The sequence below is a fragment of the Aythya marila genome, assembly GCF_965140915.1.
Source record: "Aythya marila genome assembly, chromosome: 3".
Lineage (NCBI taxonomy): Eukaryota > Metazoa > Chordata > Aves > Anseriformes > Anatidae > Aythya > Aythya marila.
The window spans coordinates 55,631,773-55,659,468 of NC_139044.1; the positions used below are offsets into that span (position 1 = coordinate 55,631,773).

The 27,696-nt window shown below is 39.5% G+C and overlaps 2 protein-coding genes across 2 annotated transcripts in view; one reads left to right on the forward strand and one right to left on the reverse strand.

Annotated features, from left to right (window-relative positions):
- Positions 1-130: 130 nt before the first annotated feature.
- Positions 131-4,868, reverse strand: DYNLT1 (dynein light chain Tctex-type 1). Its single transcript, XM_082756616.1, has 5 exons — positions 4,713-4,868; positions 2,529-2,570; positions 1,228-1,351; positions 967-1,044; positions 131-671 (listed from the first exon to the last, which is right to left on the reverse strand). Exons 1-5 carry the CDS (start codon positions 4,737-4,739, stop codon positions 601-603), a joined length of 342 nt encoding a protein of 113 aa, XP_082612742.1. The 5' UTR covers positions 4,740-4,868; the 3' UTR covers positions 131-600.
- A 2,215-nt stretch (positions 4,869-7,083) lies between these two features.
- The window catches only part of SYTL3 (synaptotagmin like 3), a 33,849-nt gene continuing 13,236 nt past the window's right edge, over positions 7,084-27,696 (forward strand). Inside the window, exons 1-8 of the mRNA XM_082756614.1 lie at positions 7,084-7,419; positions 11,088-11,642; positions 13,045-13,260; positions 15,972-16,036; positions 18,677-18,728; positions 20,090-20,156; positions 21,143-21,215; positions 24,709-24,833. Coding sequence (XP_082612740.1) covers positions 11,533-11,642; positions 13,045-13,260; positions 15,972-16,036; positions 18,677-18,728; positions 20,090-20,156; positions 21,143-21,215; positions 24,709-24,833 — 708 coding nt within the window. The 5' untranslated portion in view covers positions 7,084-7,419; positions 11,088-11,532. The remainder of the gene's footprint in view (positions 7,420-11,087; positions 11,643-13,044; positions 13,261-15,971; positions 16,037-18,676; positions 18,729-20,089; positions 20,157-21,142; positions 21,216-24,708; positions 24,834-27,696) is intronic.

Consider the following 27,696-nt stretch of genomic DNA (forward strand, 5'->3'; position numbering starts at 1 on the left):
TAAACACATTTTTACTTCGAGTATTTTCTTATCCAAGTAACCCAGTTTGAACATGTATAGGGATTGAATCTAGGAGGCTGTGTCAGCACAGAGTCACCAGAGAATTGGGGTGGGTGAGTGTTTTTTATTGCCTGGGCCTGAAAAGGGAAGGACTGCTTGCTACTATTCCCAAGAAACATGCTAGCCAGCTTACGAAGGGGAACTGGAACTCCTAAAAAATTCCAGAAGGGTTAAGTTCAAACAAGTCACACCAATGGTTATGAATTTCAATAATTTAATGCTAACCAAGAGTACAAAGTGTGAAAGTCAGTGTCTTATTTATATTGGTCTTAAAAAAGAAATCTAGAGAAAGTGTTTACACTGCAGCAGATTTCAGATTTAGCACCTTAAAGAGAAGTTCTTGAAGTGTTAAGACAGCGTGGCGACACTGGTACGATACCAAGTACAAACATAAACCATGTAACAGCATGTTTTCACATTTGAAAAAAGTTACGTAAAAAGTATATTAAAACCAGTTGTTCAGTGCATTCACAGTTTGAGCTGAGATGGAATCAAGTGCTGGAGTAGAAAAGAGTTGAAGGATGACCGATTCCAAGGCAATCATATTGCAAGTCCGAAGGCACTGACAATACAATACATGGTCTTATTCTCCCATCTCACAGTACAAGTTCCTACAAAGACAAAAAAAAAAAAAAAAAGTTTCAGAGACAGGAGACACTTACAGTGATTAATATGAAAATGCATGCTCTTGTATGCAGATTTGTTTAAGAATCTCAAGATTGTAGCTTGCACAACAGCAAAGCGTTTAATGTATTAGGAGAGTTAGCATCACAGCCACATGGAAAAAAGGCCACGCTGTATGCTACTGCTCCAGAACAATAGCACTCTGAAAACTGACACGGCCTAGTCTCCAGGGGACTGGCGTTAACATTGTAAGTTGAAGCATCCAACAGTTTTGCTCCTTACCATCACTGGAGTTGTCCCAGAAGCAAGAGCTCGCTGTATGTAGCCCAGCACCATTCTTTTGCATAATCACACAGGTCACTGTTTGTCAGCAGAGAAGCTTTTATTAGTTTATTGTTATCATCAGTTACCATCTAGCTACATTTATGCTTAGCACAGTACATACGTGCTTATGAGTAGTTAATAGCCATGGTTCTAGCAGTTTTGTTGTTGTTAAATTCTTAGCTGTCTACCCGCTTAAACAGAAAACAAAGTAGAGCTCACCGATATACTTGAAGGGTTTCCCCAGCTTCGTGAGTTGGCTTAGAGTTTGTTCCACCACGCTTGTTGTCCACTGGTTCACTTTGCTGTGCTGGTAGGCATTGCCACCGATGGCACTTTCTATGGCCTGTTGGTGACAAACACAAAATAAGCCCCGTTGTCACTCCACGAGGATCCTGTTTATCCATCTGAACACTGAGGATGAGACACGGTACTCGTAGAAAATATCCTAAATGCTACTTGTCCGTACAGATTGCTGGAACTGTTTTCAAATGTTACAGATCTTGTAATTCAGAGTTTGAGCCAGGCACAGAAGGTACAACAATATATTCCTTCCTCTTTTCACTTTGTGGTATCTCGATTCTTCCTAATTCCTATCCTAATGTCCTGGAGCCAGACTTATGAAAAGGGTCTTGCATTTAAACAGTCCGGAAGAGACTGAAAAAAATGCACAGAATGATGGCCCATCCACACATATTCTGCTTTGGAAATGGTCTTCAGATTTTGCAGCAATCATTTTTGGAAAACAACATCAAAACAAAAATACCCATGTAATTACTGGCTACTACCAGAACAGAAGCCTTTAGCCAAACAGTCCATTTTCCTAATGAGGAGAGTTCCCCTCTAAGGCACAAAAGCACATTAAAGTTGCAGGTTTTTTCATTGATATATTTTTTCTTCCAGAAATTGTTTAAAAAATAACCACAAAATTATTTCAGATTCAGAAGGGACAGGAACAGGTATTAGAGCACACCTAGACAATTTACAGGAAGTCTGATCTTTTGGTTGTTTTGCAACGTGTTAAAAAAAAGGTGCTTGTCTGTTCTAGGAGAGGAACTCTAGATGCAAAACCCAAATCTCTCTAGAAAATTTGTGCACAGGAAATTCAGGTTTTGTAACAACCAGAAGAGTTGTTTCAAACAACTTGTTTAAGAGGAAAAGCATCTCAGAAGACCACAGTAACATGCATATGCAGACAGTTCGTAGAGAACACAGGTTTTATGCTTTGGTAACATGCAATCTGGACAGGCTTTAGCATACAACAGCTGCCTGGAAGTAGGCATACACTGCAGAGAGGAGCAGGGGAAATTATTTCAATCATCTTCTGGGTTTGTAATACACATCACAACCACAGCTAGGTATCATTTCCACTTAAAGGGTGCACAGTGGTTAAATTAATCAATGATTACCTACACTTCCATAATAACCTGCCTCTAACTAGTCACCAGATTTTGTTGAATGCTTTTTTAGCACACAGCACACAACATATCATCCTTTCACACCAAAGTGAGAATGTTGTTTACCTCCTTAATGATGTTACTGACTTCATCAACGACAAAGGAAGTCTACAAAGAAGCAAAATTGTAAATCATCAGTGAACGCATTCTGCCATTTACACAGTTCAAGCTTTGTAAAGAAAATAGACTTCAAGCTTAATTCATGCTTGATAGGTTGATTGCAAGTCAGATGATGCCTACTCTTCCTTTTTTGCTCATAACTTAACCATACTTACCTGAATCCAGTCAAGTGAACATTCTTAACAAAATAATGGAAAGTAACAGACGAAGTAATGCCAGCTGGACTTCTAAGTCAAAGTTTTCCAATTTTAACTAGAAAGTACTTTAAAATAATACGTATAGCATTTCCATACACGTATAAGCCCATCTTACAATAAGCATTCATGCCTATGGTTCACTGACCAGGCTGCAGAGATAACCTCAGTGCACAGACACGGCTCACGGTTAAGTGAAACCCACATCTTCAGGGCAGTGATGTGGACAAAGCATCAATTCCCAGCTCAAGGAAAAGCTGTCACTACAATTTCAGCTGGGATACAAAGAAAACTGCTTGAAAAGAGGGGGAAATCTAGCTTCTGCATTTCCTACCACCTTCAGCATTCTCTCGGGCTTCAGGCAGCAGAGATGAAGCAAGGGGAAGTTGCACAGGGAAGGCCCCAGCATTTTACTGACCTTAAAACTGGTACCTGTTCTCCCGCACGGTTAGGATACCTTTCTGTTCTAGTCCCTCAGCTGCTATCATGCCCTGTGTTGGCTCTCACATGCTGGCAGCAGCACAGCCAGGCAGCCAGCCTCCTGCCCTGGTCACAACAGCACGGGGGCGCGGTGACATTGGGCACGGCAGCTCTGCCACAAAGTGCCGCTGACGCTCATGCACGCCCAGGCTTTTACTTCTGACTTCTCTTTTTTGACCAAGCTCTGGCTTGAAGGTCTTGCAGCTTCTTTAGCTGGCAATCATGAATAAAAGCACAATTAGGGTGTTCAGGGATGACACATCTATACCTACTCAGGCCTTGGTCAGATGGTGAACTCTCTAGACAGCTTCAGAGATGCTCGACTTCAGAAAGATGCAAGCAGCTGAGTATTCTCCATGACAAAGGCAGCAACATGCCAAGGGAGAAGGGCAGGCAACGCCTTTTTAATGACTGTTCAGAGGCACTGACCTGCTAGCACACCTCAAAGCTTTCATATACTGCATAGCAAATTTGCTTTTATTTTCAGCTTCTTGACTTTGATTTAATAATTTGCATTCATTTTCACACTACTTAATTTTACAGGTGCTTACACGTTAAGGAGCATCACTGTATTTACCCAAATAAGAGCTAGATTTATCACTGTATACTTTCCCACAGAGCAGAAACTGAGAACATGCATGCCAGACGCCGGCAGACATGCAGCATGTTGCCAGGCCAGATGACAAGCTGTACGTGCTTTTTCTCCACGAAGTCTAGAACTTTGCTCTGAAATGCCTGAGTAAGCAAACAAAATTCATCAAACTAAACTGAATTAAATTCAGACCACATTCTCAAGGGTATTTAGTTCTGGTTTTTGATTGAAAAAAGTGGGAAAGGGAGAGACATAAATAAATTTCAGAATTTGGTTCAGGGGGCTGTGTTACTTCCCATAACCATCCCCTTGTTTAGGATGAAAACATACATGGGATTAAATACGTGAGGCACTGAGCCCTGATACACAACATTGCGATTTGTGTGTCGTGAATAAGGTGCCAAACAATACAAGTGCTCCACCTTTTAACAAGACAATGCAAATATTTTTTTTTCTTTCAAAAATAAAAGGGAAGAGCACAGAAGCTTGGTGATTTGAGCCACCCCTCCGTTCCCAACACCGTGTTTGGAAAGGGTGTTCCCGGGCAACAAGCGCCAACTGCAAGGCGTTTTTTTTTTTTCCGTAATCCTGAACACTTCTCTAAAAACAGGTATCACAATGATGTTCGAATTGTTAATTATCTCTTATTAACGCAGCCGCACGACACAGGCCAGGCCCACGGCTGCTTCGCTATCGCCCACCGCAGCGAGGCAAAGGCCCCCCTGCGGCAGCAGCAGCACCCCCGGCACGGCACGGCACGGCCCCGGCTTTGTCTCAGCCTGCGCCACCGCCACCGGCAGGGCTCCACACCCCGCCATCCCCCCGGCACCCCGCACCGGGGCCGCAGCCCCCCGGGGCCGTTACCTCGTCCCCCGCCTGGAAGTCGTCCATGGCCCCTGCGCTCCGCTCCGCTCCGCTCCCCGCCTCCCGGGCCGCGCCCAAGATGGCGCCGTCCCCATAGCGACGGCCCGGGGGTGGTGGACGCCGCCATGGCGCTGCCCCGGGGGCTGAGGCGCTCAGCGCCGCCCTGGTGTTCAGGCAGCTGGGTTGTGGCGGTGTCCTGGGAGCTGCTGGGTGGAGGGTGCAGAGGGAGGGACCTCGTGGGTTTGAAAGCAAACCTTGAAGGGAAGGGCTGCGGTCATCGTGTGCGTCCACAAACTGGAATAAAAAAACAGGGAAAGGCATAAAGAGTCTGTGTGTTCTTACAGCTCCAAGCCACTCTCTGTCTCACTCTTATTTTTTTTTAACATCCCGAATCGAAATTTGGGCAATGGAATTAAAGGGTACCCTTTTTACAGTTTATTTTTAGAGTTTATGGACTTGTGTGTGCGCAATTTTTACACATAACCCAAATTACCAATGATACGAATTTCTGGGGGGCTGTGTACATGGTGCTGTTGAGGTTCGGAAGGGGCCAGGTGAAGTGGAGAAATGCTCTGAAGAAAGCAGAAAATAAATTAATAGGTGCATGCCCAAAGGCCTACACTGAGGCAGGAATAATCAGCCCTGTGAATGAGGCAGGGTGCAGGCCAGCTGACTGGGTGGCAGTGCCATGGAGCAGGGTGTAGAGGGGCATATCAGATACAATTTACCTTGGTCTGACCTGTGAAGCTGCTGTTAAAAAAGGAGGTGCCACGCTGGGAAGTAGTGGAAGCAGCATTCCTGTTGTACTCTGTGCACTAAGGCATCACAGGGAATACTGTGTCTGATTTTAGACATTGTATTTCAAGAATCATCAAGGTTGGAAAAGACCTCCAAGATCATCTGGTCCAACCATCCCCCTACCACCAATATCACCCACTAAACCACGTCCCTAAGCACCAGGTCCTTAAACCTTCCCTTAAACCCCCCCCAGGGATGGTGACTCCACCACTTCCCTGGGCAACCCCGTTCCAATGCCTGACTGCTCTTTCTGAGAAGATACATCGAATTTCCAACCTAATTTTCCACCTAACACCACTGTGAGTTACAGTCTTGGGGCCCTGAGAGCACACAAATGGGTCCCAGCTGCACCAGTCACCCCACTGCGGCCTCTGCACCAGGCCTGTCTCTGGGGTGCACCTCAGCCCTGTATCCCCACCCGTGTCCAGCCCCATCTCCTGGTGCTCCTGACCGGTGTCCTGGGACAGATCCTGCCCGATCACCTCACACTGGGACTGTTGATGGAGCCTGCTGGCAGCTCCCACCCTGCTCAGATGCCTTGGGATGGTCCCTAGTCCCTGTGCTCCTCCTCAGCTCCCCCTTGCCTTGCTCCTCAGGGCTGCTCCCGCTGGCAGAGAGCAGTGTGGATAACAAAGCATGTGAAGTCCTCCTTGGAAGTCTCCAAAAGTAGTCTAGATAATTATTTCTGACCTACTCTGGTAGATGTAACAATGTTGGCTCCAGGGATAAAGATGGACAGGACAACTGTGACTTTCTTCCCCCAGGCCAGCTTTACAAGCCTGTCACTGACGGTGATTACACTCCCTGGTTTATTTGTGGTCTTTCATTTAATTAAAGTTTTGCCTGAAATGCAGGCCCAAATCATCCATTTATTTTTATTTTTTTTTGGCTTAGTTCTGTGATCCACCAGCAGTTGCTCTCTTTTTAGCAATGCAGTTGAAGAACATGATTAAGTTTGATGAGCACAGGTGGAAGTATTTGAATCTATGGAAAGTAATGAGTTTGTAAGATTGAAGGCTGGTCAATTTTTGCCGTGTGAGTAAAACTGTAGTGCTGTATTTTAAACTAAAAGCAGTATATTTTGTAACACTCAAAACACTAATAAGGGTTTCTGTAGTCTATGTGCAGTTTTATCTGGTAGAACTAGTTTGTAGGAAAGGACCTTCCAGACAAATTCCCAGACTTTGAATTAAATGGATAAAACTTTGAAATTCATTACTCACGCTTAGTTCTATAATAGACTGAACTAGGATATCCCATCCAAACATCAGGTTTACTGCTGGTAGGTAGACTAATTTTCTGCTTTTCACTAGTCTATAAAAATGAATTCTTTTGAACTGTGTGCTTTCCTCTGTTTGTCTATGTTAATTGCTTTTTTATTCAGAGTTGCAAAATTTATTTTCAAGAAAGAATCATGTGTGATACGGGTGGTATTTTCTGTGCGAGTTCTGGGGACATTGAGGTTAGTAGTATTTTCACATCTATAGTATCAGAAAAAGAAATTATGTAGAACTAAAAGCCACTTCTCTTCCTGTGTGTGGCTTGAAAACTAAGTATATTTTGCTGATATCAGTCAGCTTTCATATTCTGTTGTGCCGAGTCTCTTTTTGATGTTAGAAAAACGAATAACTTCCCATTGATTATTAGTTGCTCTTGCTGGGAACAAAACCAGAGACTTTGCAGAAGCTGTTGTAACACGAGAGCTGCTCTTTGATTGTATTTGCTTTTATCTCTTTTGGGGATGCTCCTCTGTGCATACTTCAGTCTAATTTTGGTGTCAAAGGAAGGAAAGGGGGTGGAGAACTGCCACCAGTTTTCTTTAAGGAAAGATAAACAAATAGTAAGAGTGCAACTCATCTCTTAAAAGCCGTTTACTTCCACGCATCTTTCTTTGATGGCTGCTGAAAAGGTAAGGACGTTTTTTTTTTAACTGTCCTATATGACGTTACATAGGGGAATGCGTTTTTATTTACTGAAATGGCGTTGGTTAAACTGCAAATATTTTATGGAAAGACCACAACTGCTACTTAAAATAGTGTCTTTAATGCTTATAATTTTCTTAACTAAGATTAAATGTATTTGATTGTCCTCTACAAAATGTAAAATAGCCATACATTCCAGTAGCATTTGTGAACGTTTTTATTCTGAACCTCCGTAATAGGTGTCCTAGCTACTGATGTATTACATCTGTCTTTTGGGTTAATGGATAGAGTAATCCAATTACCTCAGGTCAGTAAAGGCTCTGTGAATCTTTAGAAGATTGGTTTATTTGTACTTATTTATTGGTCATTATTTTGCTAATGCTTAAGGATCTGAAAGGAGGGAGAAAGAAGTTCAATATCACATTACATGCAAAATTGCTTTGAGAGAAAGAAGCTTGTTAAGTCAAGCATTTGTAAGCTTAAAAACTTATAAAATATGCTGCTTTTTGCACTTTAACTTGTCCTAGGCCTTCTGATTAACCTCCTGTTACATAATTACATACCACCTTAGTTTGATTTAAGAGAAAAGAGCACAGTCTTCTCAGATTGCTCTGTACGCGTGCACACCTCCCTCTCTTAAGAAGTGACCATGTTGGTTTTCTCATCTCCTTTACAGCAGCTCGAGATGATATTCTAAGAAAGCTACTCATCCATCTGTCTGACGCTAGGGTTATTTTAAAGATATGATTTAAAATAACGTGTGAACAAAATACTTTGTGAGCTTTGCAATGAAGAGGAAGAAGTATCGTGGTATTTACTAACCAGGTTGCTGTTACTTTTGGTTTTACAAAGAAGGTGCTGGGCTTTGTGAGGTTAGCGGACTGTGCAAGGTAGCTAGCTAGCTAGATTGCCTGATTCGATTGGTAAATAAGAACGGAGATTTTTAAGATTGTTTTTTCCTGTCAAGAAGTGTCATTACTGGAAACACCACTTCTTTAATGCTACCAAAACCTAATTTAATGCAGACAGCTTCAGTGTTAGAAAAGCTCTTTTTAATTTATTTATTTTTATTTATTTATTTTTTAATCAGCCATGGTGAGCTTCTAAGCTCACTTGGAATTCTTCCTTGAAATGACTAAGAACTCAAATCTGTTGTGAAGCACAAGGATCATCCTATTTCAGGGAAAGGAGTATTTTATTTGTTCTTGAAGCTACCTCATCATTAAGTTAGATTTTGAGTTATCTTCATATGTACAAGACAAACTGACAGAACACAATGGTTGTTTGTGCTTAAATCTTCATAAAAATTAAAACAAAACAAAACACTGTAGGGATGTGCAGGTGCAGTAATCATACAGCTGCTGTCTCTGTGATGGATTTTATGCTTTGTTCTGTGCAGCACATGATGCAGTGAGACTCATGGAGCCTTTTTGTTCCTCTGCATAGTGCAGATGCTGTTGGACACAGGGCCCCTGGCACTTCTCTCTGCAGTAAATTTGTTCTGCTGTTTGGTGTCAGAAGATGATCCCAGTCTTTCCATCCTAGTCCCTTTTGGCAGTCTACTGCTGGCATTAGATGCAGTGCTTATACAAATTGTCACTGTGAATGGAATATGAGGTATTGCAATAAACCAGCTGTTTTGAATGGCGGTGTTTGCAGCAGCTCTGATGGGCTGAGGTTAAAAGCCTTTCGGCAGAAAGAGAACATAGCTGTGAGGAAGACAAAATGGAAACAAGGGAAGGCTCCAAACCATGCTTTCCCTCACACTACTTAAATTTGTACAAGCTTGAACAGCTGAAAACATAATTAAAAATATCTATTTATATGTGAGTTTCTAAGTAAGATTCTTTATGCCCCCAATAGTTTTTTATACTCTAAGAAGTCATCTGAAATCCATTTCCCAAAACAGGCTTGAAATATGGACATCTTGGGGCTTCCCTGTGAAGAGGGGAGGTAACCCTTTTTTAAAGAATTTGGAGGAGATATCAAACAGCAACTATTTTTGTACTTTCTTAAAAGCAGATGTTGCTTTTTTAACTGTTGTACAGGAATAGTAGCTCTGTAAGATATTCATATATTTTCTTTAAGATCACTAGAGCAGTTTTCTTTGATCCCCCCTAATAATGACTATCATGAATTCGCTAGCTCATTCTGATGCTTCAGCAGGTTTTGCTGACAACATTGTACATATACCGGCCCTTGGAAATCCTGGCAGTTCACAGAAGGCCTCACTTCCAAATACTGTAATGGCTGTTTTGGTATCTTGTATGGTGTAAAGGCTGTGTTGACTTAAAGGGAATTGAAGGCTGAAATCTGTTAGTTAATTCTTGGAGATATCCTTGAGATGAAAGATTAAAGCAGGTGGAGGTGGCAGGGGTCTTTGAAAACAACACACATGGTGTTAAAAATTGCTAGGGCTTTTTAGGTTTTAACTGAGTAATATCCTGTGAAATTGCAGTTGTTAAGGAAATAAAATGTGATTATGCCTATCTCTGTGTCTTTTGTTTCCACAGGAAACCAATCTTTTTTTACTTCTTAACACTTCTGTGAAATGCTTTGTCCTTTTGTTGTCTGTTGAAGAGTTTAATGAAAAAAAAAATATGTAAAAGAATGGAATGCATACTGTTTATATCAATATCAATTATTGCCTCCTGTTTTGTTTGTTTGGTTTTAACCTTAAAACTCTCAGTGTTTTAAAATAATAATCAATTTGGTCAGATTCTCATCTGAGGTACATCAGTGAAATATCTGTAACTGCTTCAGTAAACTTTTATCCTTTTGTCTTAGTGGAAAGTCTAACACTATGTATTTAGTCCATATTAACTTTGAAGCACTTAACCTGTTTTCGTATAGGTATCTTTAATATTTGGTATAGCATAACTGGAACACTTGTACATTTCCTGTAGTACATACTGAACACTACAGTAGTAATAAAACTGGTTACGGTGTCTTAACTGAATTGGATTCAACAATAATATTCTTTCTCTACTTTACTGCAACAAAATTATTTTGTGCTTTACTAAGCGTTTTACAAAAGTGAAGGTCACAAAATATATCCAGAGCATGGCTGTGAATCTGTTTTGGTTTTTATACTTCTATATTTGTACATTAATATCATCAGTTTGATATAAAAGTTGTTAGTGCGCTGAGCTAGAAATATTATCTATCTTAACTGTTTGGTGTTGGTGGGCATTAACAAAGATACTGGCATTACTGTGTGATAAATGCTTTATCTAGTCTTAACAGAAATCAGGTTATTATTAGAAACGACTCTCAAGGGGTATTTCTCTTCCTTCTCTGAGGCTTGTGGTGTTTTGTCTTTTCAGAAAGATGAGATCAGAAAGGGGCATTTCTGTCTCAACCAGCATGGCTTTTGCTGTCATGGCACCTCTAGGCCTGTGCTTGAACCTAAGATCATCTTTGATGGTTGTTTCATGTTGATTACCTGAAAAATATGTCTGAGTGTTAATGGACATTACTGTGAGACTCTCTAAAGAATGGCAGTCTTAAAACCTCTCCCTGGTCTGAATTCCTGTATGAAAGGACTGCATGTAGCAAAAAGTGGTCTGCAGAAAGTATTACTCATATGCTATTTGAAATAAATGTCTTGAAGAAGGGAGGAGAAGGAACAATGATGTGTATTTTTTTTCCCTAGATCCTGAAATTCCAAATCTACAAGACCAAGTAAGGCAAACCACTTCCCCAAATCCTTTATGCTACCTCCTGGTGATAGCTAAAGCCGTACCTGGGACCTTGCTGCATGCTCTCATCCCTCTTGGAACCACTCTCAGCAAAAGAAAAAAAAGGAAGAAGAACAAGAAGTTCTTTGATATGAAAAAGTCAAGTACTGTGACCTTGTAACTCTTCATATTCCCTGGGTAGCAGAGATGCTTAAATGATCTCTTGTGTGAAGACATAGTTATTTTTTTCCTCAAGGGTATGACACAGTGAGACATATCACCAATCAAGGAAGAAGACAAACTCTTGATAAACACTCAGATCTCGAGAGCCACATTATATTCTCTAAAGTAGTATCCATCGTTTTGAATATACTAGAGCAGTGAGTCAGGAGTCTACGAAATAAGTGAAGTTTGGCAAAAATGGCCTGTGAATTTAATCTAAACTTCCTTAAGGAATTGGAGCGAGAGGCTGTTCTAGAAGTCCTGTACCGTGACCAGGTGGTGAGAAAAACAGAGGAAGAAAGAGTAAGGTATCTGACACTACCCTTTTCATGTATTTCTGATCTTTTACTTTCTTTTTTTTTTTTTTTTCCCCCCCTCAGGAGTACTTTTCTTTCTCCTTGCTGACCTTCCGGATGTATTCCTTCTTTTATTTGTTGTTAATACTAAGTTTTTATTCTTTGGGAAAATAAGGGGTTATCCAGAGTCTCTTGGATTTACCACACTACTGACTACTCTGCATTAAAGATGGTCAAATACTGCTCTGTCAATAATCTACTTAATGAATTTTAGTTCTAGGATTTGTAGGAAGTTCAGTTGCTACTTGTATTTCTTCCTCAGTGAGGGCTTTGTGACATCCTCATCATGCTCCTACATATACCTTTACAGTCCTAATAATGCAGAACACTTTTAACTTGTGTTGTGCCAAGACTAAAGTTAAAAATTGTTGGATACCTCCTCATTGTGCTGAATCCATCTCTGTTCCTTCTCCTATTCGACAGCAAGCAAGAGCAGTGTGCTTTCTCAGAGGATGTCAATAGGTGACATTGGCTAGGAAAAGGATTGTGTTTCACACTACACAAGTATCTCAGTAGTGAAGGATAAAGGATAATACTTCAGCATTTTATTTGCTTTGTATTAGCTCTTCTGTAAGGGTTTCATTGCAGTTCGTGCATTGCTTTGTCACATTGCATCCCCATATAAAGCAAGGTATTTGTATCACTAAGTTAGAAGTTTTTAGTCATACTTAAATGTGGAAACTTAAACGTTGTTTACAGAACAGGTTTGTGTGTATATAACTGGGCTTATTAAGTGATTGTGAAAAGTAAGTAAAGGGTTATAAACAAAATCTGAATTAGTTAGAAAGTCACTGACATCTGTTGGTGATGTAGGTGACAAAAACAGATCTTGGCTCTTGGTACTTGTCATGGAAGCAAGGTTAATGAAAGGGAAAGGTTTAGATATTTTGGTCAGATGTGTTTTTTATTTGACTTTCAGGTGATGTGTTTGTTACAGCTGTTCTATTTGATAGAAGACTTGATTCTTCTAATCAAATAATCTTGATAAATATGATGATAAACATCATCAAAAGCGAGCACAATTTAGTCTCAATTTTTGTATGTGAATGACATGAACACTCGCATACATAACTTTGGTGCCCTGTCCTGAGTGTACATAACTGACGTGAACAGGACCCCACTTATGCTAGCCTATTACCCTGTATGCGCAGTTGTGGTTGCATATGCAGCCATCGTGCAAAAAATGCTGTGTGCAGACGCCTTCAGACAGTGCCCACAATAAGGTCAAACTTGAAGGTACAGCTCCAACTGGTAGTGACATTGCACAAACAGGGCATTAGCTTGTGACCTACATGGGTTTTGTCTTTCTTCTGTTTTGTTTTATTTTATTTATTTTTTTTACCTGGGTGATTAGGAAACTGAAAATGCAGCTGCAGCAGCTTCGATGGAAAAGGGCAAGAAATGTCAGCCATGAATACCAGGAGAGATCTTGTGCCCGATGTCAGAAATCCCTTGGGTTGTTGATGAACAGAGGCGCCGTATGCAACGGGTGTAGTCATCGAGTGTGCTCTGAATGCCGTGTCTGCCTGAACCCCTGTGTTTGGAAATGCACCGTTTGTTATGCTCATGGGTAAGAAATGTTAATGGTTTTGATAAGATCTTGTTTATGCTGATTTTGTTCACGTTGGTTTAAATGCTGGATACTGTTTTTGTGTGTATCTGTTGCTTTAAACAGCTAATGAACCAAAGCCTCTGGTAGAATGAAAATGTTGGATGAAGTCCTGGCAGCAAAGAAACTGGTAGGAGTTTGGCCTTACTCTTCATGTAGGCAGCACGTCCCTTCCTGTGTTCAGCAAAATGGAACTTCAGGGTAGGCCAGAGGTGGCGTCACCTCTTTTACAAAGGTGTTAATTGCAAAACACAGAACAGTCTTAATAAGTGAACTCTAGATGGCACTCATGCTTCTGAATCTATATCTAACTGATGCATCAAAACTAGTTGTTGAAGGTGCTGTTTTTCCACATAGTATAGCCAATTGCTTGACAATTTCCTAGTCATTATTATTATTTGCTTCATACTGCAGAGGTGAGAAACCTGGATTAATGAATAGTGTGAAGTCATGTCTTGTAGATATTTAAAAAAAAAATGTTAATAATATTATCAGCAACCATTTAAATACGGTCAGAACAGACATCCAAGTTCGTTTACACTGAATTTGTTTTTTTCCTTTACTATGTCACCTTGGTTTTGTTTTCCTGGAAAAAGGAAGCAATCTTCCTTTTACTGTATTAGTACAATTTTCATATCAAAACACTCCATCATAGTCCCTTCTGTTAATCAGAATTTTGCTAAACCAAATGGTGATGATATTTTCCCACCTTTAATGAAAAATATTTAATATTCTGTATGCAAAGACAGCAAGTCTTGAAAATGAATCAACTTGTTGTGCTATAAATCCCTGTATAAAGGGGGGAGATTTGTGCCAACACAAGAGTAATGCACCACTTTATTCCCTCTTAAGATGCCAAAATGACATTTAAATAATGCCTGGGAAATTTAAGGCAAAGTAGCAGTCTTAAGCTAAATGAATTTCTACTAGTAAATTGAAGTAATTTTCAATGCTTTAGAAGAGACTGTAAACCATCACTGAAAAGATGCTCACTGAATCTTTGGTTTATTTTGCAGTTTACACATAAAATAGGCAAATTAGCCCTACCTATATTTAGTACAAAGCACTTGCTACATTTTGATGTGTGTATCAAACTTTATACATCTGTTTATACATTGTTTATTTATACATCAAAATTATACTATCTGGGCTTCATGCTATAAACACTAATGAGAAAGGTTAAAAAGTTAAATTTCTTTCTGTCTAGATTGCTTCCTCCACTTGTTCTTTTAAATTAATTTCAGATCACTTGGAAATCCTCTCTAGAGAGCAGCTAGTTACTAGACTGCTGTGTTACAGTGCTGTGCACCCTGAATAATTTCATAAGTTTTTCCAAATATTTAATGGTGAAAATGGAAAAGCATTATGCAAATGTATTTTAAAAAACATTCAGACTTTGAGGAAGTTGTATTTTCTATCCTGCTGATACAGAGGAATTTTCCAGTGGAATAGACATTATAGCAAAGAAATGGTACGGGATTCACATTTGATCTTGCTTAGTCCCAGTGCAAAGGCCATTAAACTCAGTCACATTTCTTCAGTTCCTTCAGTTAGCTTTGCACGAGGGCTGCAAGTCTTTGGAAATGCAGCAGTGGGGTAAATACTAGTCAGCACCTTTTGTTTACTCTGGTGAGGGAAAAATAGGGTGACTAAGAAATGTAAGAGCTGATTTTCAAGTCCTGAGCAACCATAATCTTAAGTCTTGGTTACCACTAGAGTTGTTTATCCCGAACAAAACATGACCATCAGCAGCACTGCTGAGAGTCTCTCCTACAGACGAATGTGGCAGTCCTACACATTAAATTATTTGGGGCATCTGACTTTATTTCTCACCCAATTCACACTGAGTGGTAAAAGGCAATGCAGAGGTTTCTGCAGTTTCAAAATCCACGTACCTCATGGAGCTGACAGAAAGCACTGGGTCGGGTGATGCTGACACAGGACTGAGAGGACTGAAGCTGTGCTGTGGCAAGGCAGAGACAGGTTGCCATCTTCCTGATGTGTGTGCAGGGAGTGCTGCCATGTCCCCAGGCAGCTTGGGGCAGCAGGGAAGGGCAGGCTGGGCAGCACTGCCCTGCAAGCCCATGGCCAGAGGGAAGAGGCCTTCGGAGAGGCCGCCTGGTGCCAGAACGTGGCCTGTCAGAGGTTTCAGAAGGAGATGAATATCTCATCGGAAAGCCATCGTTCACCTGTCCCTGTGTACACTTCCAGACAGTTGTTTAAACGTGTTTGTTGTGTTTACAAAATACAAAATTAAAAAAGCCTCATGTGCTGACAATGCCTGTGCTTCCACCTGGAAGAGTTGTAAATGTGAATGGAGCTGGTATGTTGTATTTTCTAAAGGAATCCTATAGCTCGTCTGTTTTAACGTGGAATAAAGTGGTGTATGGAACGGCAGGCCTGGGAATTTTGTTTCAGATCTCTGCCTAGAGCAGAATTTGTTGCTTTACATGAGCAGTCCCCCACAAACATACAAACAAAAAAAAAAAAAAAGAGAGAGAGGAGGGAGCACTTTGTTTGCAAACACGCAGCAAAATCAGTCAGTGTTGTTATCAATCATGAAATCTTCATTTTCTGGCAGGATTAAGAGAGACTGTTGGATGGTTAAGTGGTTACTGAACATTTAAAGAAATGCACTTTGTTCATTCAAATATATTCTGCTTGTTTTTCAGAGATGTGAAAGTAAAGGCTGGTGAATGGTTTTTTGAGGAAAGAGCAAAGAAATATCCAGATGAAGGTAATCACTGGAACAGGCCACAAACTGTTGTGCATTTAAGTGAAATGCAGAATGTAGTCTACTGCTATATTTGACGTTTCATATATTTTGTGGGAGATCTCTCAGAAGTTATCTTGCCTTGTATGCCTGTACAATAAATGAAGCATAAATGCAAGCTAGCAGAAAGCATTTGAAAGTATAATTTATTTTGTGTGAGTAATCAGAATAAGAAAATTACTGGCCATATTGATTTAGATAAATGAACATGTAAGGCTACTAAGAAATTCCATGACACGTGAAATAAGTATGGAAATGTCAAAATATATGTGCGGGAAGGAACTGATCTTGCATTCATTGTTTGTTAAAGTTAAAACTTAGGTTGTTTTTGCTCAGAAAGTTTCAAAGCTTAAAGAAATAATGGAGTGGAATAGAGAAACATACATAGTTATAAACCAACAGAAAGCTAAACACCTACCGTTTCTTTACATTCAGCCAGCTGTGCATTTGCATTCTGTTCAGTCTTTTCAATGCAATTAAAAATACAAAGCCCTAAAAGAAATTATAGAGGATGTGGATGGATTGCTTATGGGAATGTCATTCACAAATCAAGGAGCTGTTAGTCTTCATTTTTCACCTGCAGTGACTAATGAGGTGAAGAGGATTTCCTGTATCTTTCTGTTAAAGCCCCACTTCAGATAGGCAGCTATTTGCCTTTGTACATGACTGTACCTTAATATTACAATTTCACTTACAATATCTGTATCTTACCTAGACTTAAGAATAGCTGGTAAAAAGCAAAGCACTGGACCTTAAATATTTCTTGGGAGACTTGAATAAGAAGTTGTTTATAAATGGAAGAATGTAATCAGGCAAATCTTGTGTAGCAGTTATTCAGCAAAGGTAGCAGCTAACATGTTAAGAAACTGAATTGCAGTTTCTGCTAAACAATTAATTTAGAAACAAATAAATAAATAAATAAATCACCTAATTCCATTCTAGCTAGGACAATTTCTGATCTTACTGTATTAGTTGACCAATATTTTAAAGTGCAGTTGTATTTCATAACCATTGTTAATAATTTTCTCTCATATTCTTTTTTAGAGAGTCTAAAGCTGATAATCTTAACATTAACAGTTACTAGAAAATGAAATGTTGTTCTCAGATATTGAACCTGATATTGCAAGGCACTGAATGTCCCTCTTTCCAGTGAAAAAATTCTCACCTTGCATTATCAAAGCTTTGTTGGTACTTTGAAGCCTTTTGCTTAGTTAGTCTAATAGTAATGTTGTTGAAGTCACAAAGTTCTAAGGATATACAGAAGGTAAGCCTCTTGGGAGAAATATGTTTTGTTTGGTTCCTATGATTAGACCAACTGATGTAGTTAAAGGAGTTAAAAAAAGGGAAAACTTTCAAACAGCGTTCATCTTAGTTATGTATCCTTCAAGCCTGGAGGGGCAGTGCCCTCTTCTGGTTTAATAATATAACACAAGTGATGTATTCACTGCAAAATAAGTTAAACTGAAACAGTACACGTTACAGTGAAGTTTTCTGATGTTGCAGAGTCAAAAAAAAAAAAAAAAAAGGTTACATGTGTGTGCTTTTTATTCATTTTCTGTAGCTTCTATCTAAAAATTGTATTTTCATAAAAGTGGTAGATTGCCTTTACTGACTAGTAAGTTAAAAATCTAAGAAATCATTTAATGCTACAGTAGCTCAAGATATCAAATATTACGTATTAATAATAGAGCATCAATTCTGGAGTTCTGTTTGAAATTTGTAACATCAGTAAGTTGATTATTTTTTCTACCACCACCAGGATATGCTACTTGTATGTAAGTAATATAATTAATGATGTCTCCAGCAAAGCATGGGTCTCGTGCTGCTGTCTGTATTGTTATTATTATGAATGATTAGTGATTAAAACCACTCCAGCTGGCTGTTTGTTGCATGCATTTGGCCCTTCTTTCTGTTTGTGATTACTCAGGAACAAGCTACATTTTCATGAGCCTTCATTGTTCGTGCCTGATGGAGCGCTTGCTCCTTGCTGTTCTTTACATCATGTGGCTGCTCACCTGAGGAATGTGACATGGTTGCTGTTTCCCCACAGGAACAGCCTTAGCAAAGGGTTTTTGCCTGTGTTTGTGAGCTAGTCATCCATCATCACAGCTGTTCAGTTCTCTAGTAGAAATAATGAAAGAATTTTTCATAAGAAGCGAGAAATTACCACGTGTCTACTCTTGCAGCATATTTTCAAGCTTTCCATAGTGTTTGAATTTTATGGTTTAATTGCATTTCTGTGCACTACCTGCTTCCTAGCCCTCAGGAGGCCGAGGGCACTTAGCAACCTGAAGAAGTAGGCCTATTAGCATCACTACGTGATCGTCCTCAGGGTTTGTCAAGAGCTAGGCTGAATGTGTCACCTGAAAAAGGGGAAGGTGAAATCATGAGTTTTTGTTGCAGGAGAGGTGTGTCTGTTGCCTGCCATATACGTTGATATGTGAAATAGGGATTAATTTCACTCCTGATCTGCATGTGCATGAACTTCTGTAAATATGGGGGAGTTCCTGAAAAGGCACTGATTTTAAGAAGTGCTGTGCAGTCAGGCATTAGTAACTGCTGTTGTTGCAAAGTGACCTTTTTTTTTTCTCCCCTCCTTCACAGGCAGACATGAAACAGCTGGTGCAAAGCTCTTGAAATCTTATCAGAAACTGAGGTAAGACTCATAAAAGGATAAAGGGACAAAAGGTCCTAGAACACTGAGACTTCATGAAGGCAATACGTTGTATGTTATAAACCAGCCAGGAGTTTGTATTTTTTGATTATAATGAATAAATTTCATTACCTCTTGAGTACAGATGAAAAAGCATAGAAAAAATGTCACTGTTATCTCTGGGCAACCCATAGAAAGGGTATCAAGCATGGAAGAGAGTACTATTTTTACAGTAATAGTTTGTTATTTACTTGAAATAAAGGAATTTTTGCTATATCTCCTTATTTTCTGTCTACCTAGTTTCATCAGTATCATTCAAACTTACACACTACATTCAAATGATAAGAGGTAAAAATTATCAGGTGTAATAATTACTAGGTACAGCAATTATTATACATAATAGTATTTGTATTTGCTCAATGGCAGATTTTGCTGATTTGATAGTTTCAGAGTAAATATGAGACAAGAAACTCTGTATGCAGGAAGATGCATCTGTTTACCCAAATCTAATACAAGTAAAAAATCCACTTTATACTGAATAAGTATTTTGAAGGTTTGAGGCCTAAGCGTAACTATGCTTAAAATACTACCAGTGATACATAATGCAAGAACAGTATAAAAGAAAAATGATTCTTAAAAAAAAAATAAAAATAAAAATAAAAATAAAAAGAGGAAAGAAAAAGATACAAAGAGATGGCAACAGTTTTATGATAATTATCTGGCAAAGCATAGCTGCATAAGACAGGAACTTGTAGACAGATAAGATCCTAACTTGGGCTGCATAAGGCCTTGCTTTTACCTAGATACAGTAAAAGTAAAAGCAAATCAAACTTTACTGGCTGCCTTTAGGGTCTGTGATTGTCCTGTGATAACCGACTGTAGTCAGATTATTTTTTTTCCTCTTTCTTTAACAGACCAGGGCTATTTACAAGAGGTGAAATGGCTGGAATGCTGTAAAAGGGCTCTGACAGCCCTGGGCCCAGGCAAGGAAGGGCCCTTACAGTATTGTAAATAAAGATAGCTGTTTTCTGACAACATCTCCAAAACAGAAATGGGGCACGTTACACATGGGTTGTGTTTCAGCACCTGGGACACAAATTGTAATGCTGCCAAACAAAGTCTGTCCTGAATTTGATCTTTCTCACCGTTGTAAGTTAATAATTCTGCCTAGAGAAGATAGAAAGGCAATCTTAATTCTTACAAGCACAGGCAGTAAGCCTGTGCTGCAGCTCTTAAAGACACGAGATCTTAACCCAGATCTTCATATTTCAGAAGAGACAGATAATAAAGATAGTGTGCATGTATTTGGCTCACTTATCCATGTATTAGCATAATATATTCATTTTTGTCTCTTACATTTCTAGTAAAATTTCTGTTGTACCTCCAACTCCACCTCCTTTCACTGAATCTTCTGCAGGAAGTAACACAAAGGTAAATGTACATATCTTTGAAATATAAGTATGTATTCATGCAACTCTTAGAGGGCCATCATATGAAAAGACTGTCTGCAGAAATGCAGTAAATGGCAACAGCTGCTGTAACATCATTGCAATATAAACACTGTCTTCTGCTTCTGTCACTTTTTTATGCTGTATCGGTAGTAGGTTGGAGTCTCATGAGACATGTTTTCAATTAGTTTTCAGTTTCTGAGGGAAGTGATTAACCCCTTCTACTTGGCACTGGCATCTAGGCTACTGCCTCTGGTTTGGGTTCCTCACTATAGAATAGCAAAGACATGGATGAATTGGAAGCATGTTTAGTGTAGAGGCACCGAGAAGGGTGGGGCTCAAGCACTTCTGTAAGGAAAGCTGGTGGACAGGAGCTTCTTTAACCTGGGGCAGAGGTGGCTTTAGTGGATCTGACCTCTTTAGCGTTTATGGGGGAGTCAGCAAGAAGACAGCTGGGCTTTTCCCAGCAGTGCATGGCAGGAGGAGGGGACAAAACAGGCAAAAGTCAAAATAAGAGAGGTTCAGACCATAATCCAGCAATCCCTTTCTGGCACGGAGGATGGTTAGGCAGCAGATCGGGTTGCCCAGAGTTGCTGTGTGGTGTCTATAATCTCTGCCTGGAGACTTTCAAGGCCCAACAGGATAGAGCACTGAGCAACCTCATCTGAGCTCACAGCTGAGCCTGCTGCAACCGGGAGGTTGGATTTAGGCCTCCTGAGCTTCCCTCCAGCCTGGGTGATGTTGTGATCCTATGATATTCAGCAGTTATTGATAAAGTGATCATTATTATGTGTTACTTTCATTGCTGAGAGAAAAAAAGTGATTTTGATGGTTTGTGTTACGGCTTTTGCATTACAGTTGCTAGCAGACAGGATAATAAGGCAGACTTACCATTTGCTTGTTATGTGACCATGGAAACTTTAAAACAGCAAATACTATGTTTTCTTACTCATGGGCTCTCATTTGCAGGATCTCAGTCAGTCCAAAAGTTTTAATAAATCTGTGGAAAACTTGTTCTTGTCTCTCACGACGCATATAAAAAGTAAGTAGATTTCACTGCTTTGCCATCCTAGGGTAACACAGTCAAATGCTTCATTTTTCGGGGGCCAAATTGATGTCCGTAAGATAGTTATAAACAAAGGGTATTGACTAATGGCTGAAATGACTAATGCCAAGACTGAGCCAAGCAGAAAAATAATACAGTAAGCCTAATTCTCCTTCAGTATTCTGCTGTTTATTTAATAAGCTGATGTTACCAACCAAAAACGCCTTTCTCGTAAAGATGTAAAAAGTCTGCACAATGTTATTTTAAAGTTTACTGGATGCTCAGATGCAGTGTATTTAACTCAAGTTACTACAGAGTAATACCTGCCTTCTCCTGTGGTGATCTTCACGTTAACTATTTCACTGAACCCAACTGATCCTGTGAGTGAACCTATCGTGTAATGGAAGTAGAGTTCAACATTTTCTTTCGCTAGCATTTTTCAAGATGTTGCCTTTCTCAGTTTGTCTAGTAACATTTTTTTTCTTTTTTCTTTTTTCTTTTTTCTTTTTTCTTTTTTTTTCTTTTTTCTTTTTTCTTTTTTCTTTTTTCTTTTTTCTTTTTTCTTTTTTCTTTTTTCTTTTTTCTTTTTTCTTTTTTCTTTTTTCTTTTTTCTTTTTTTTCTTTTCCAGTTTGCACTTCTAAGAACCTGCCAGTCCTAACTCTTTGTTCATTCTGATACTTTTGGTTCCTTCCATTCACTTTTGCTGCCTGCTGTTATTTAGGCTGCAGGCTGTGTACGTACCTCTAAGGCTTGTGACACTGGGGACAGCCTGTCTGTGTGAAGAAGAGATTGAAGGCATCAGTGACCAGAGGAAAACTACCTCTGAGCTTTATGAAGATTACAGGAGCTTGCAGATTTGCATGCATTTGAACCAACCTTAACATTTTCTTACTAGCTTCATCTTAGACAACCCCAAATATAAGACTAGACCTGAGTAAATATGGCTTTAGTGTTTCCCCCTAACTCTTTTCTTAGCCCTTAATCACAGTTTCCTCTGACTTCTTCCATCAGTCCTATTAACTACACAAATTTAATGTTGTGTATATGTGAACAAATATTAAAGATATGCAGAGACATAATATCTGCCTCTCCTGAACAGAAGTGTGGTGCAGGGTGCTTTGTTACTGGAATTGCATAGCTGAAGCAGCACAGAGTTGGATGCAAATTAATTTACTCTGCTTTCTGTTAGTTTGCAGCCTGGACATAATCTGCAGATAATGGACTGCAGTCCAGACCCCATCAGGACTGCAGCAAGCTACTTTAATAGTAAAAGGAAGGTCCTACTCCCCCCACATCTTTCCTCTGTCATGTTTCTGGTCTCATGCTGCCATTGCTTAACCTGAATTAGCAACAGTGCTTCTAGACCTCTCTGGAAGCTAATTTAGCTAATTAAAAGAGCAGACCAAACAAATGGGTAGTTTTCTGCTGCTTTATTGAGTTAAATAGGCTGAAAGTTTGGTTTATATGTTGGAGCCTGCACAATAGTGGGTACTGGGCCATGTGGCCAGGAGCCAGGGAGCACAAAGCAGTGGTTGCAGAAGGGTATGGCAGCAAGTTGTTAGGTCAGCTCATCTGTATGTGAAACCCCACTCAATTGCTGTCATCCTCAGTTAGGATAAGAACCTTTTAATTTGTGAGAAAATAACAGGCTGCTACAATCACTAAAGTCAATAATTAAAAGGTATAGAAAGTCCTTTAGAGAGAAAGGCTTAGGTTCCTTGACCGAAGAAAACAGCTTTTTCAGACAATGTGGTCTCTTAATAAAACCTGGTACCGTGATGATAAATGCTTTCAGTCACAAGTGTCTAAACTTAGTGCCCTATATCTTATCTAGATAAAAATGCCCTGGTTTGCAGAGGTATTTAATACACCCAGCTCTTGGGTATGGCAGTAAACAAATGTGGAGAACCTCGTTCTGAACCTGACTCTGATTCTATCGCTGCAGCCAGTGTGTGTGCATGGCTGAGAGCAGCAGGAACAAAGGATTAGCATGTGCAGCACAATGCCTCCGTTGTACGGTCTGTTTTTGATCATTTTACCTCCTGTTCTGGCAGAGTTTGGCAGCAACAGGACATTATAATCCAATGGTTGCTATTTGGGGGATGTAAAATGAGTTGCTGGTTGTAGTTTTATTTGCAGTGCAAAATTGCTCTTGGATCTAGTGATAGTGCCCATCATACTAACTACCTGGGTAGAGATGCTGAAGGAGGGAGGAATAGTTCTGAAAAATGATTTTTTTTTTTCCTTTTTTCCTCACTATAATCTGTTTTGTAACTTGTTTGTTTTAAGAGAGTATGGGGGAAGCTTTTGTTAAACTACTCAAATTATGTTTACTCCATTAGATATCTCTCTCCAGTCTCTTTTATGATCTCTGATTTCACTGTGTATTTTAAAAATCTGGTTTCATTTACAGTGAGAGATGACTTAATTGAGGTTGCCTATGAATATGTCATGTGATGCCTTAATAGTGCACATGGAGTACAGTAAACATCTGACAATTGATTGCTGCTAAGAACAAAACTAACCCAAAGTGGCTTTAAAAATCACACTTAAGAGTGCCATTGTTTTTAAGTACCAAATAATGACGTATTGTCTACTGTCTGAGGTTCCTCCACAGAGATTTATTTTATGGGAGAAATACTTATTTCTTCTGAATGAATTAAACATGTGATAGCTATTTTGTGTACCACTTAAAAGTTATTAATTCTTGATGAGAGACTGTAGGATTTACAACAAAGTGTTTGCTGCTAAGCCTACTGGTTTTCAACCCCAGGAATCATAAATGAATGCTGCCCTTCCACTTAAATGAAGTTCTTACTGTACCCTAAGGAGTAAGAAACAAAAAAGGGTGCACTAAATGTCCAATTGTCCTATAGATTTATTTGACAATATGCTAGATATTAGCAAAGTGCTAATTCAATTACATACTTAAGTGTAGACATAAGCTTATCTGTATGACTAATGTTAATTGAAGTCAATAAGGGCTACTTCTGTTCTTAAAATTATGTGTGGTTTGGGACCAAAGTACATAATATCTCTACTTTCATCCATGTTTTGGATTAATTTCTAAATATTTTCCAATATACTCTTTCTAATGTCCACTGTCTTGTCACTACATGTTGTTATAACAGTCTTGCTTTTATCCTGAACCAAACCAAACTGCTTTACAAATCAAAATATATATAAAGACTGTAGAAGCTATTTCTGTGAGAAAACTGTATTTGATAGCATAAAATAATTCCTTGCAGCAGCTATAAAGAAGAGAAATAAAGACTATAATTTCCAGTTAGAACAGTAGAAAATATTTAAATAAGCAAAGTATAATTATACAAAATGGGACAGGTGCTTGCCTTCCCTTCTTTCTTACTCTTAGGAGATGAATACTGAAACTGTAGGATGAAAGTTTGAAAGATGCATTATTTGCCTATAAATCTACAGATTTGCTTGCAATGTTTGTTACAGCTACTTCTCTCTTTGTATTCACTTCAGAAATCTCGAAGTCCCAGAATGATATGGCTGACAGAAGTCTCCTAACAACAGATTATGGGCAGAACGCGGAAAGAAGGAAGCAAAGGAGGAGCCAGTCTGACACTGCCATCAACATTACAAGCAGGGTATCCAAATTGTTATACACAATCTCTAAAGGGCTGTTTCAGGAATTGAATATATTTATAAGAATCATGACTTACACAGTGGGATTTTACTTTTGTTTATAAGCAGGGCTTTGCTGATGTTCACTAACTGTTGAGCACTCTGATTCTTGAGATGGTTTTTGACTGAGTCTCCACACTTGGTCTCAGCCCAGAGCTGAAATGTTAGACCAAGATTTTACAAAGACCCTGATGTGGGGAGGGAGGGCATGGATTGCTTTGCTCTCAGGTGCTCACAGACCATGTGTTGGTGCTGGTTGACATCTGTATGGCTACTCTATTATTAGGCTGTGAGGAGGTTCTCTGTTTCTCATTTCTCCTGCCCTTCTTTCTGCTGAACAGAACTAAGCAATGGCCATCTAAAACCCATCCTGACACTCACTAAGCTTTTTTTTTTTTTTTTTTTTTTTTTTTTTTTTTTTGGCAAGTATAAAACAGTGAGTGCTGCTTGTTGTTGGGTGACTTCCATTTTCCTTTCTCTCTGGTTACAGTCTCTAGCTTTCAGTGTTTACATAGAACCATAGAACATCCTGAGTTGGAAGGGACTCCCAAGGATCACTGAGTACAACTCCTGGCTGCACACAGGACCACCCAAAAATCAGACTCTATGTCTCAAAATTGTCCAAACACTTCTTGAACGCTGGCAAGCTCGGTGCCCTGACCACTGCCCTGGAGAACCTGTTCCAATACCTGACCACCCTCTTGGTGAAGAAACTTTTCCTAACACCCAGCCTGACCCTTCCTGGTCACATTTCCACACTGTTCCCTGGGGTCCTGTTGCTGTCTCCAGAGAGAAGAGATCATGAGGAGAATGTAGGCCATCATGAGGCCTCCCCTCAGTCTCTTCTCTAGGCCAAACGATCCAAGTGACTTTAGCTGCTTCTCATATATCTTGGTAGTCCTTCTTTAGATGTGCTCTTATAGTTTTATGTCCTTACATTGTGGTGCCCAAACCTGCACACAGTATTTGAGGTGAGGCCACACCAGTGCAGAGTAGAGTGGGGTAATCCCTTTCCTTGACCTGCTTGCAATGCCATGGGCACACCACATGGCTGCCATGGCACGCTGTTGGCTCATATTGCTGTCTGCCAGAACCCCCAGCTCTCTTTCTGTGGGTGTGCTCTCTAGCCTCTTGTCCCCTTGGCTGTACATATATCCAGGGTTGCGTCATCCCCTGTGCAGAATCTGGCACTTGCCCTCATTAAACTTCATGTGGTTGGCGATTGCCCAACCCTCTCATTTGTCAAGATCGCTCTGCAAGGCCTCTCTGCCCTCAAGGGAGTCAATAGCTCCTCCTAATTTAGTATCATCTGCAGAGTTATTATGTATTCAAATCCTGAGTCCAGATCATTTATAAAAGCATTGAAGAGAACTGGCCCCAAAATGGAGCCCCAGGGATCCCCACTAGTAACTGGCCTCCAGCCTGATGTAACCCCATTTACTGTAACCCTTTGTGCCCAACGAACCCATCAGCCAACTGTACACCCATTGTATGTATGTACTTGTGTAGCTGTGTGCTGGAAATTTTGTCCAGAAAGATACTGTGAGAAGTTGCTTGAGAAGTTTGTGAAAAATCCAATCTTCTTTTCATGAGGTAGGCAAGGATGAGTATGATGTTACATACCTGCTTTAAAGGTACACTGAAAAACTTGTTTTGAATGCTTTCACCTCTCAAATGACTGAACTTTCTCTATACTCAAATTTCCACATAGTACATACTTACTGAATTGCCTTGCTCAACTTTATGAGGTAAATGCAGTCTGCCAAGTGGCTGAATTTAAGAAGGGCTTTTGCTTGGGGCCAGACCTCATTTTATGATATTATTCACAGCTACCTCAGTGCACACTTTTTATTTTCCTCTGAAATGTTATGTATTGATAAATGGAAGAGACAGGATGTCAGATAGCATGAGCTAGCGATTTGGATTGGACCAGCAATGTATGTGAACTCTTGGAAATTAATTCTGGTATTTATGCATGCAGTTACACATAAAATTAGCAACATTAACTACCCAAGTGGTGCTTTCATTGTGGCAAGCTATACACATTACTGTTACTTTATCTACTATTCCACTGGCAGAGCACTGCTCTCTTAATGCATTGAAAAACATCAGATTATAAAACGCTATTTGTAGATAATATGAACTTTTAACTGTTTCATTGCATGATGATCACAAGCAGCCTGTCATGTTTAAAAGATAGGTGGATTCTTTGGGTTGGCAAATGTATGTAGGAGACAAAAAAATTGTGTCAGATTTTAATTGTCTATTTAAAGGTTTAGGGCTCAATTTATGTCCACCCTTTGCAGGTTTTGAAAGCTAGATTTCAATGTTCTTTGTGTTGTCAGAGCTCTATTTTTATGATTCAGGGTCCATTTGTTTCATTCAAACCAGTTAGGCTATATCTAAACTAGAATTTTAGTTTTGCTAGAATTACTGTTGGTCTCTTTTTTTCTTGTGAATATCATCTTTGACATTTAGGTGTTTTCATATTGAAGGAAATCTTACTTGCCTGTCCCTGTACTTACGTGCTGGCTTTCTGTATCTTTGCTGTGACTTTAAAAATTATTAATCCCCGTCAATAGCAATATTGCATTATTCTTGCGTTTGTATTACTTCCAATTACTCTTTTCATTTAACAAGGGCAGATATTTACATCGTTGCTAGAACCATGACTAAAAATAGAGGAAAAAAAACTGTTTTAAATTATACTTGTAAAACACCTTTGAAAATTAATTACTCAAATTTAGAACAAACAAACAACAATTCAAAAGCAAGAAGCGCGAACCCCTGTAAAGTCTGAACCTAGGAAGTTAATTAAGTAGTGTT

Coding starts and splice junctions, on each gene's coding strand:
- DYNLT1 (XM_082756616.1), bottom strand. CDS start 4,739: ATGGACGACTTCCAGGCGGGGGACGAG. Junction 1,352..2,528: donor TCAGTAACATCATTAAGGAG/GTAAACAACATT, acceptor TGTCACCAACAG/GCCATAGAAAGTGCCATCGG. Junction 672..966: donor CTGGGACAACTCCAGTGATG/GTAAGGAGCAAA, acceptor TTGTCTTTGTAG/GAACTTGTACTGTGAGATGG.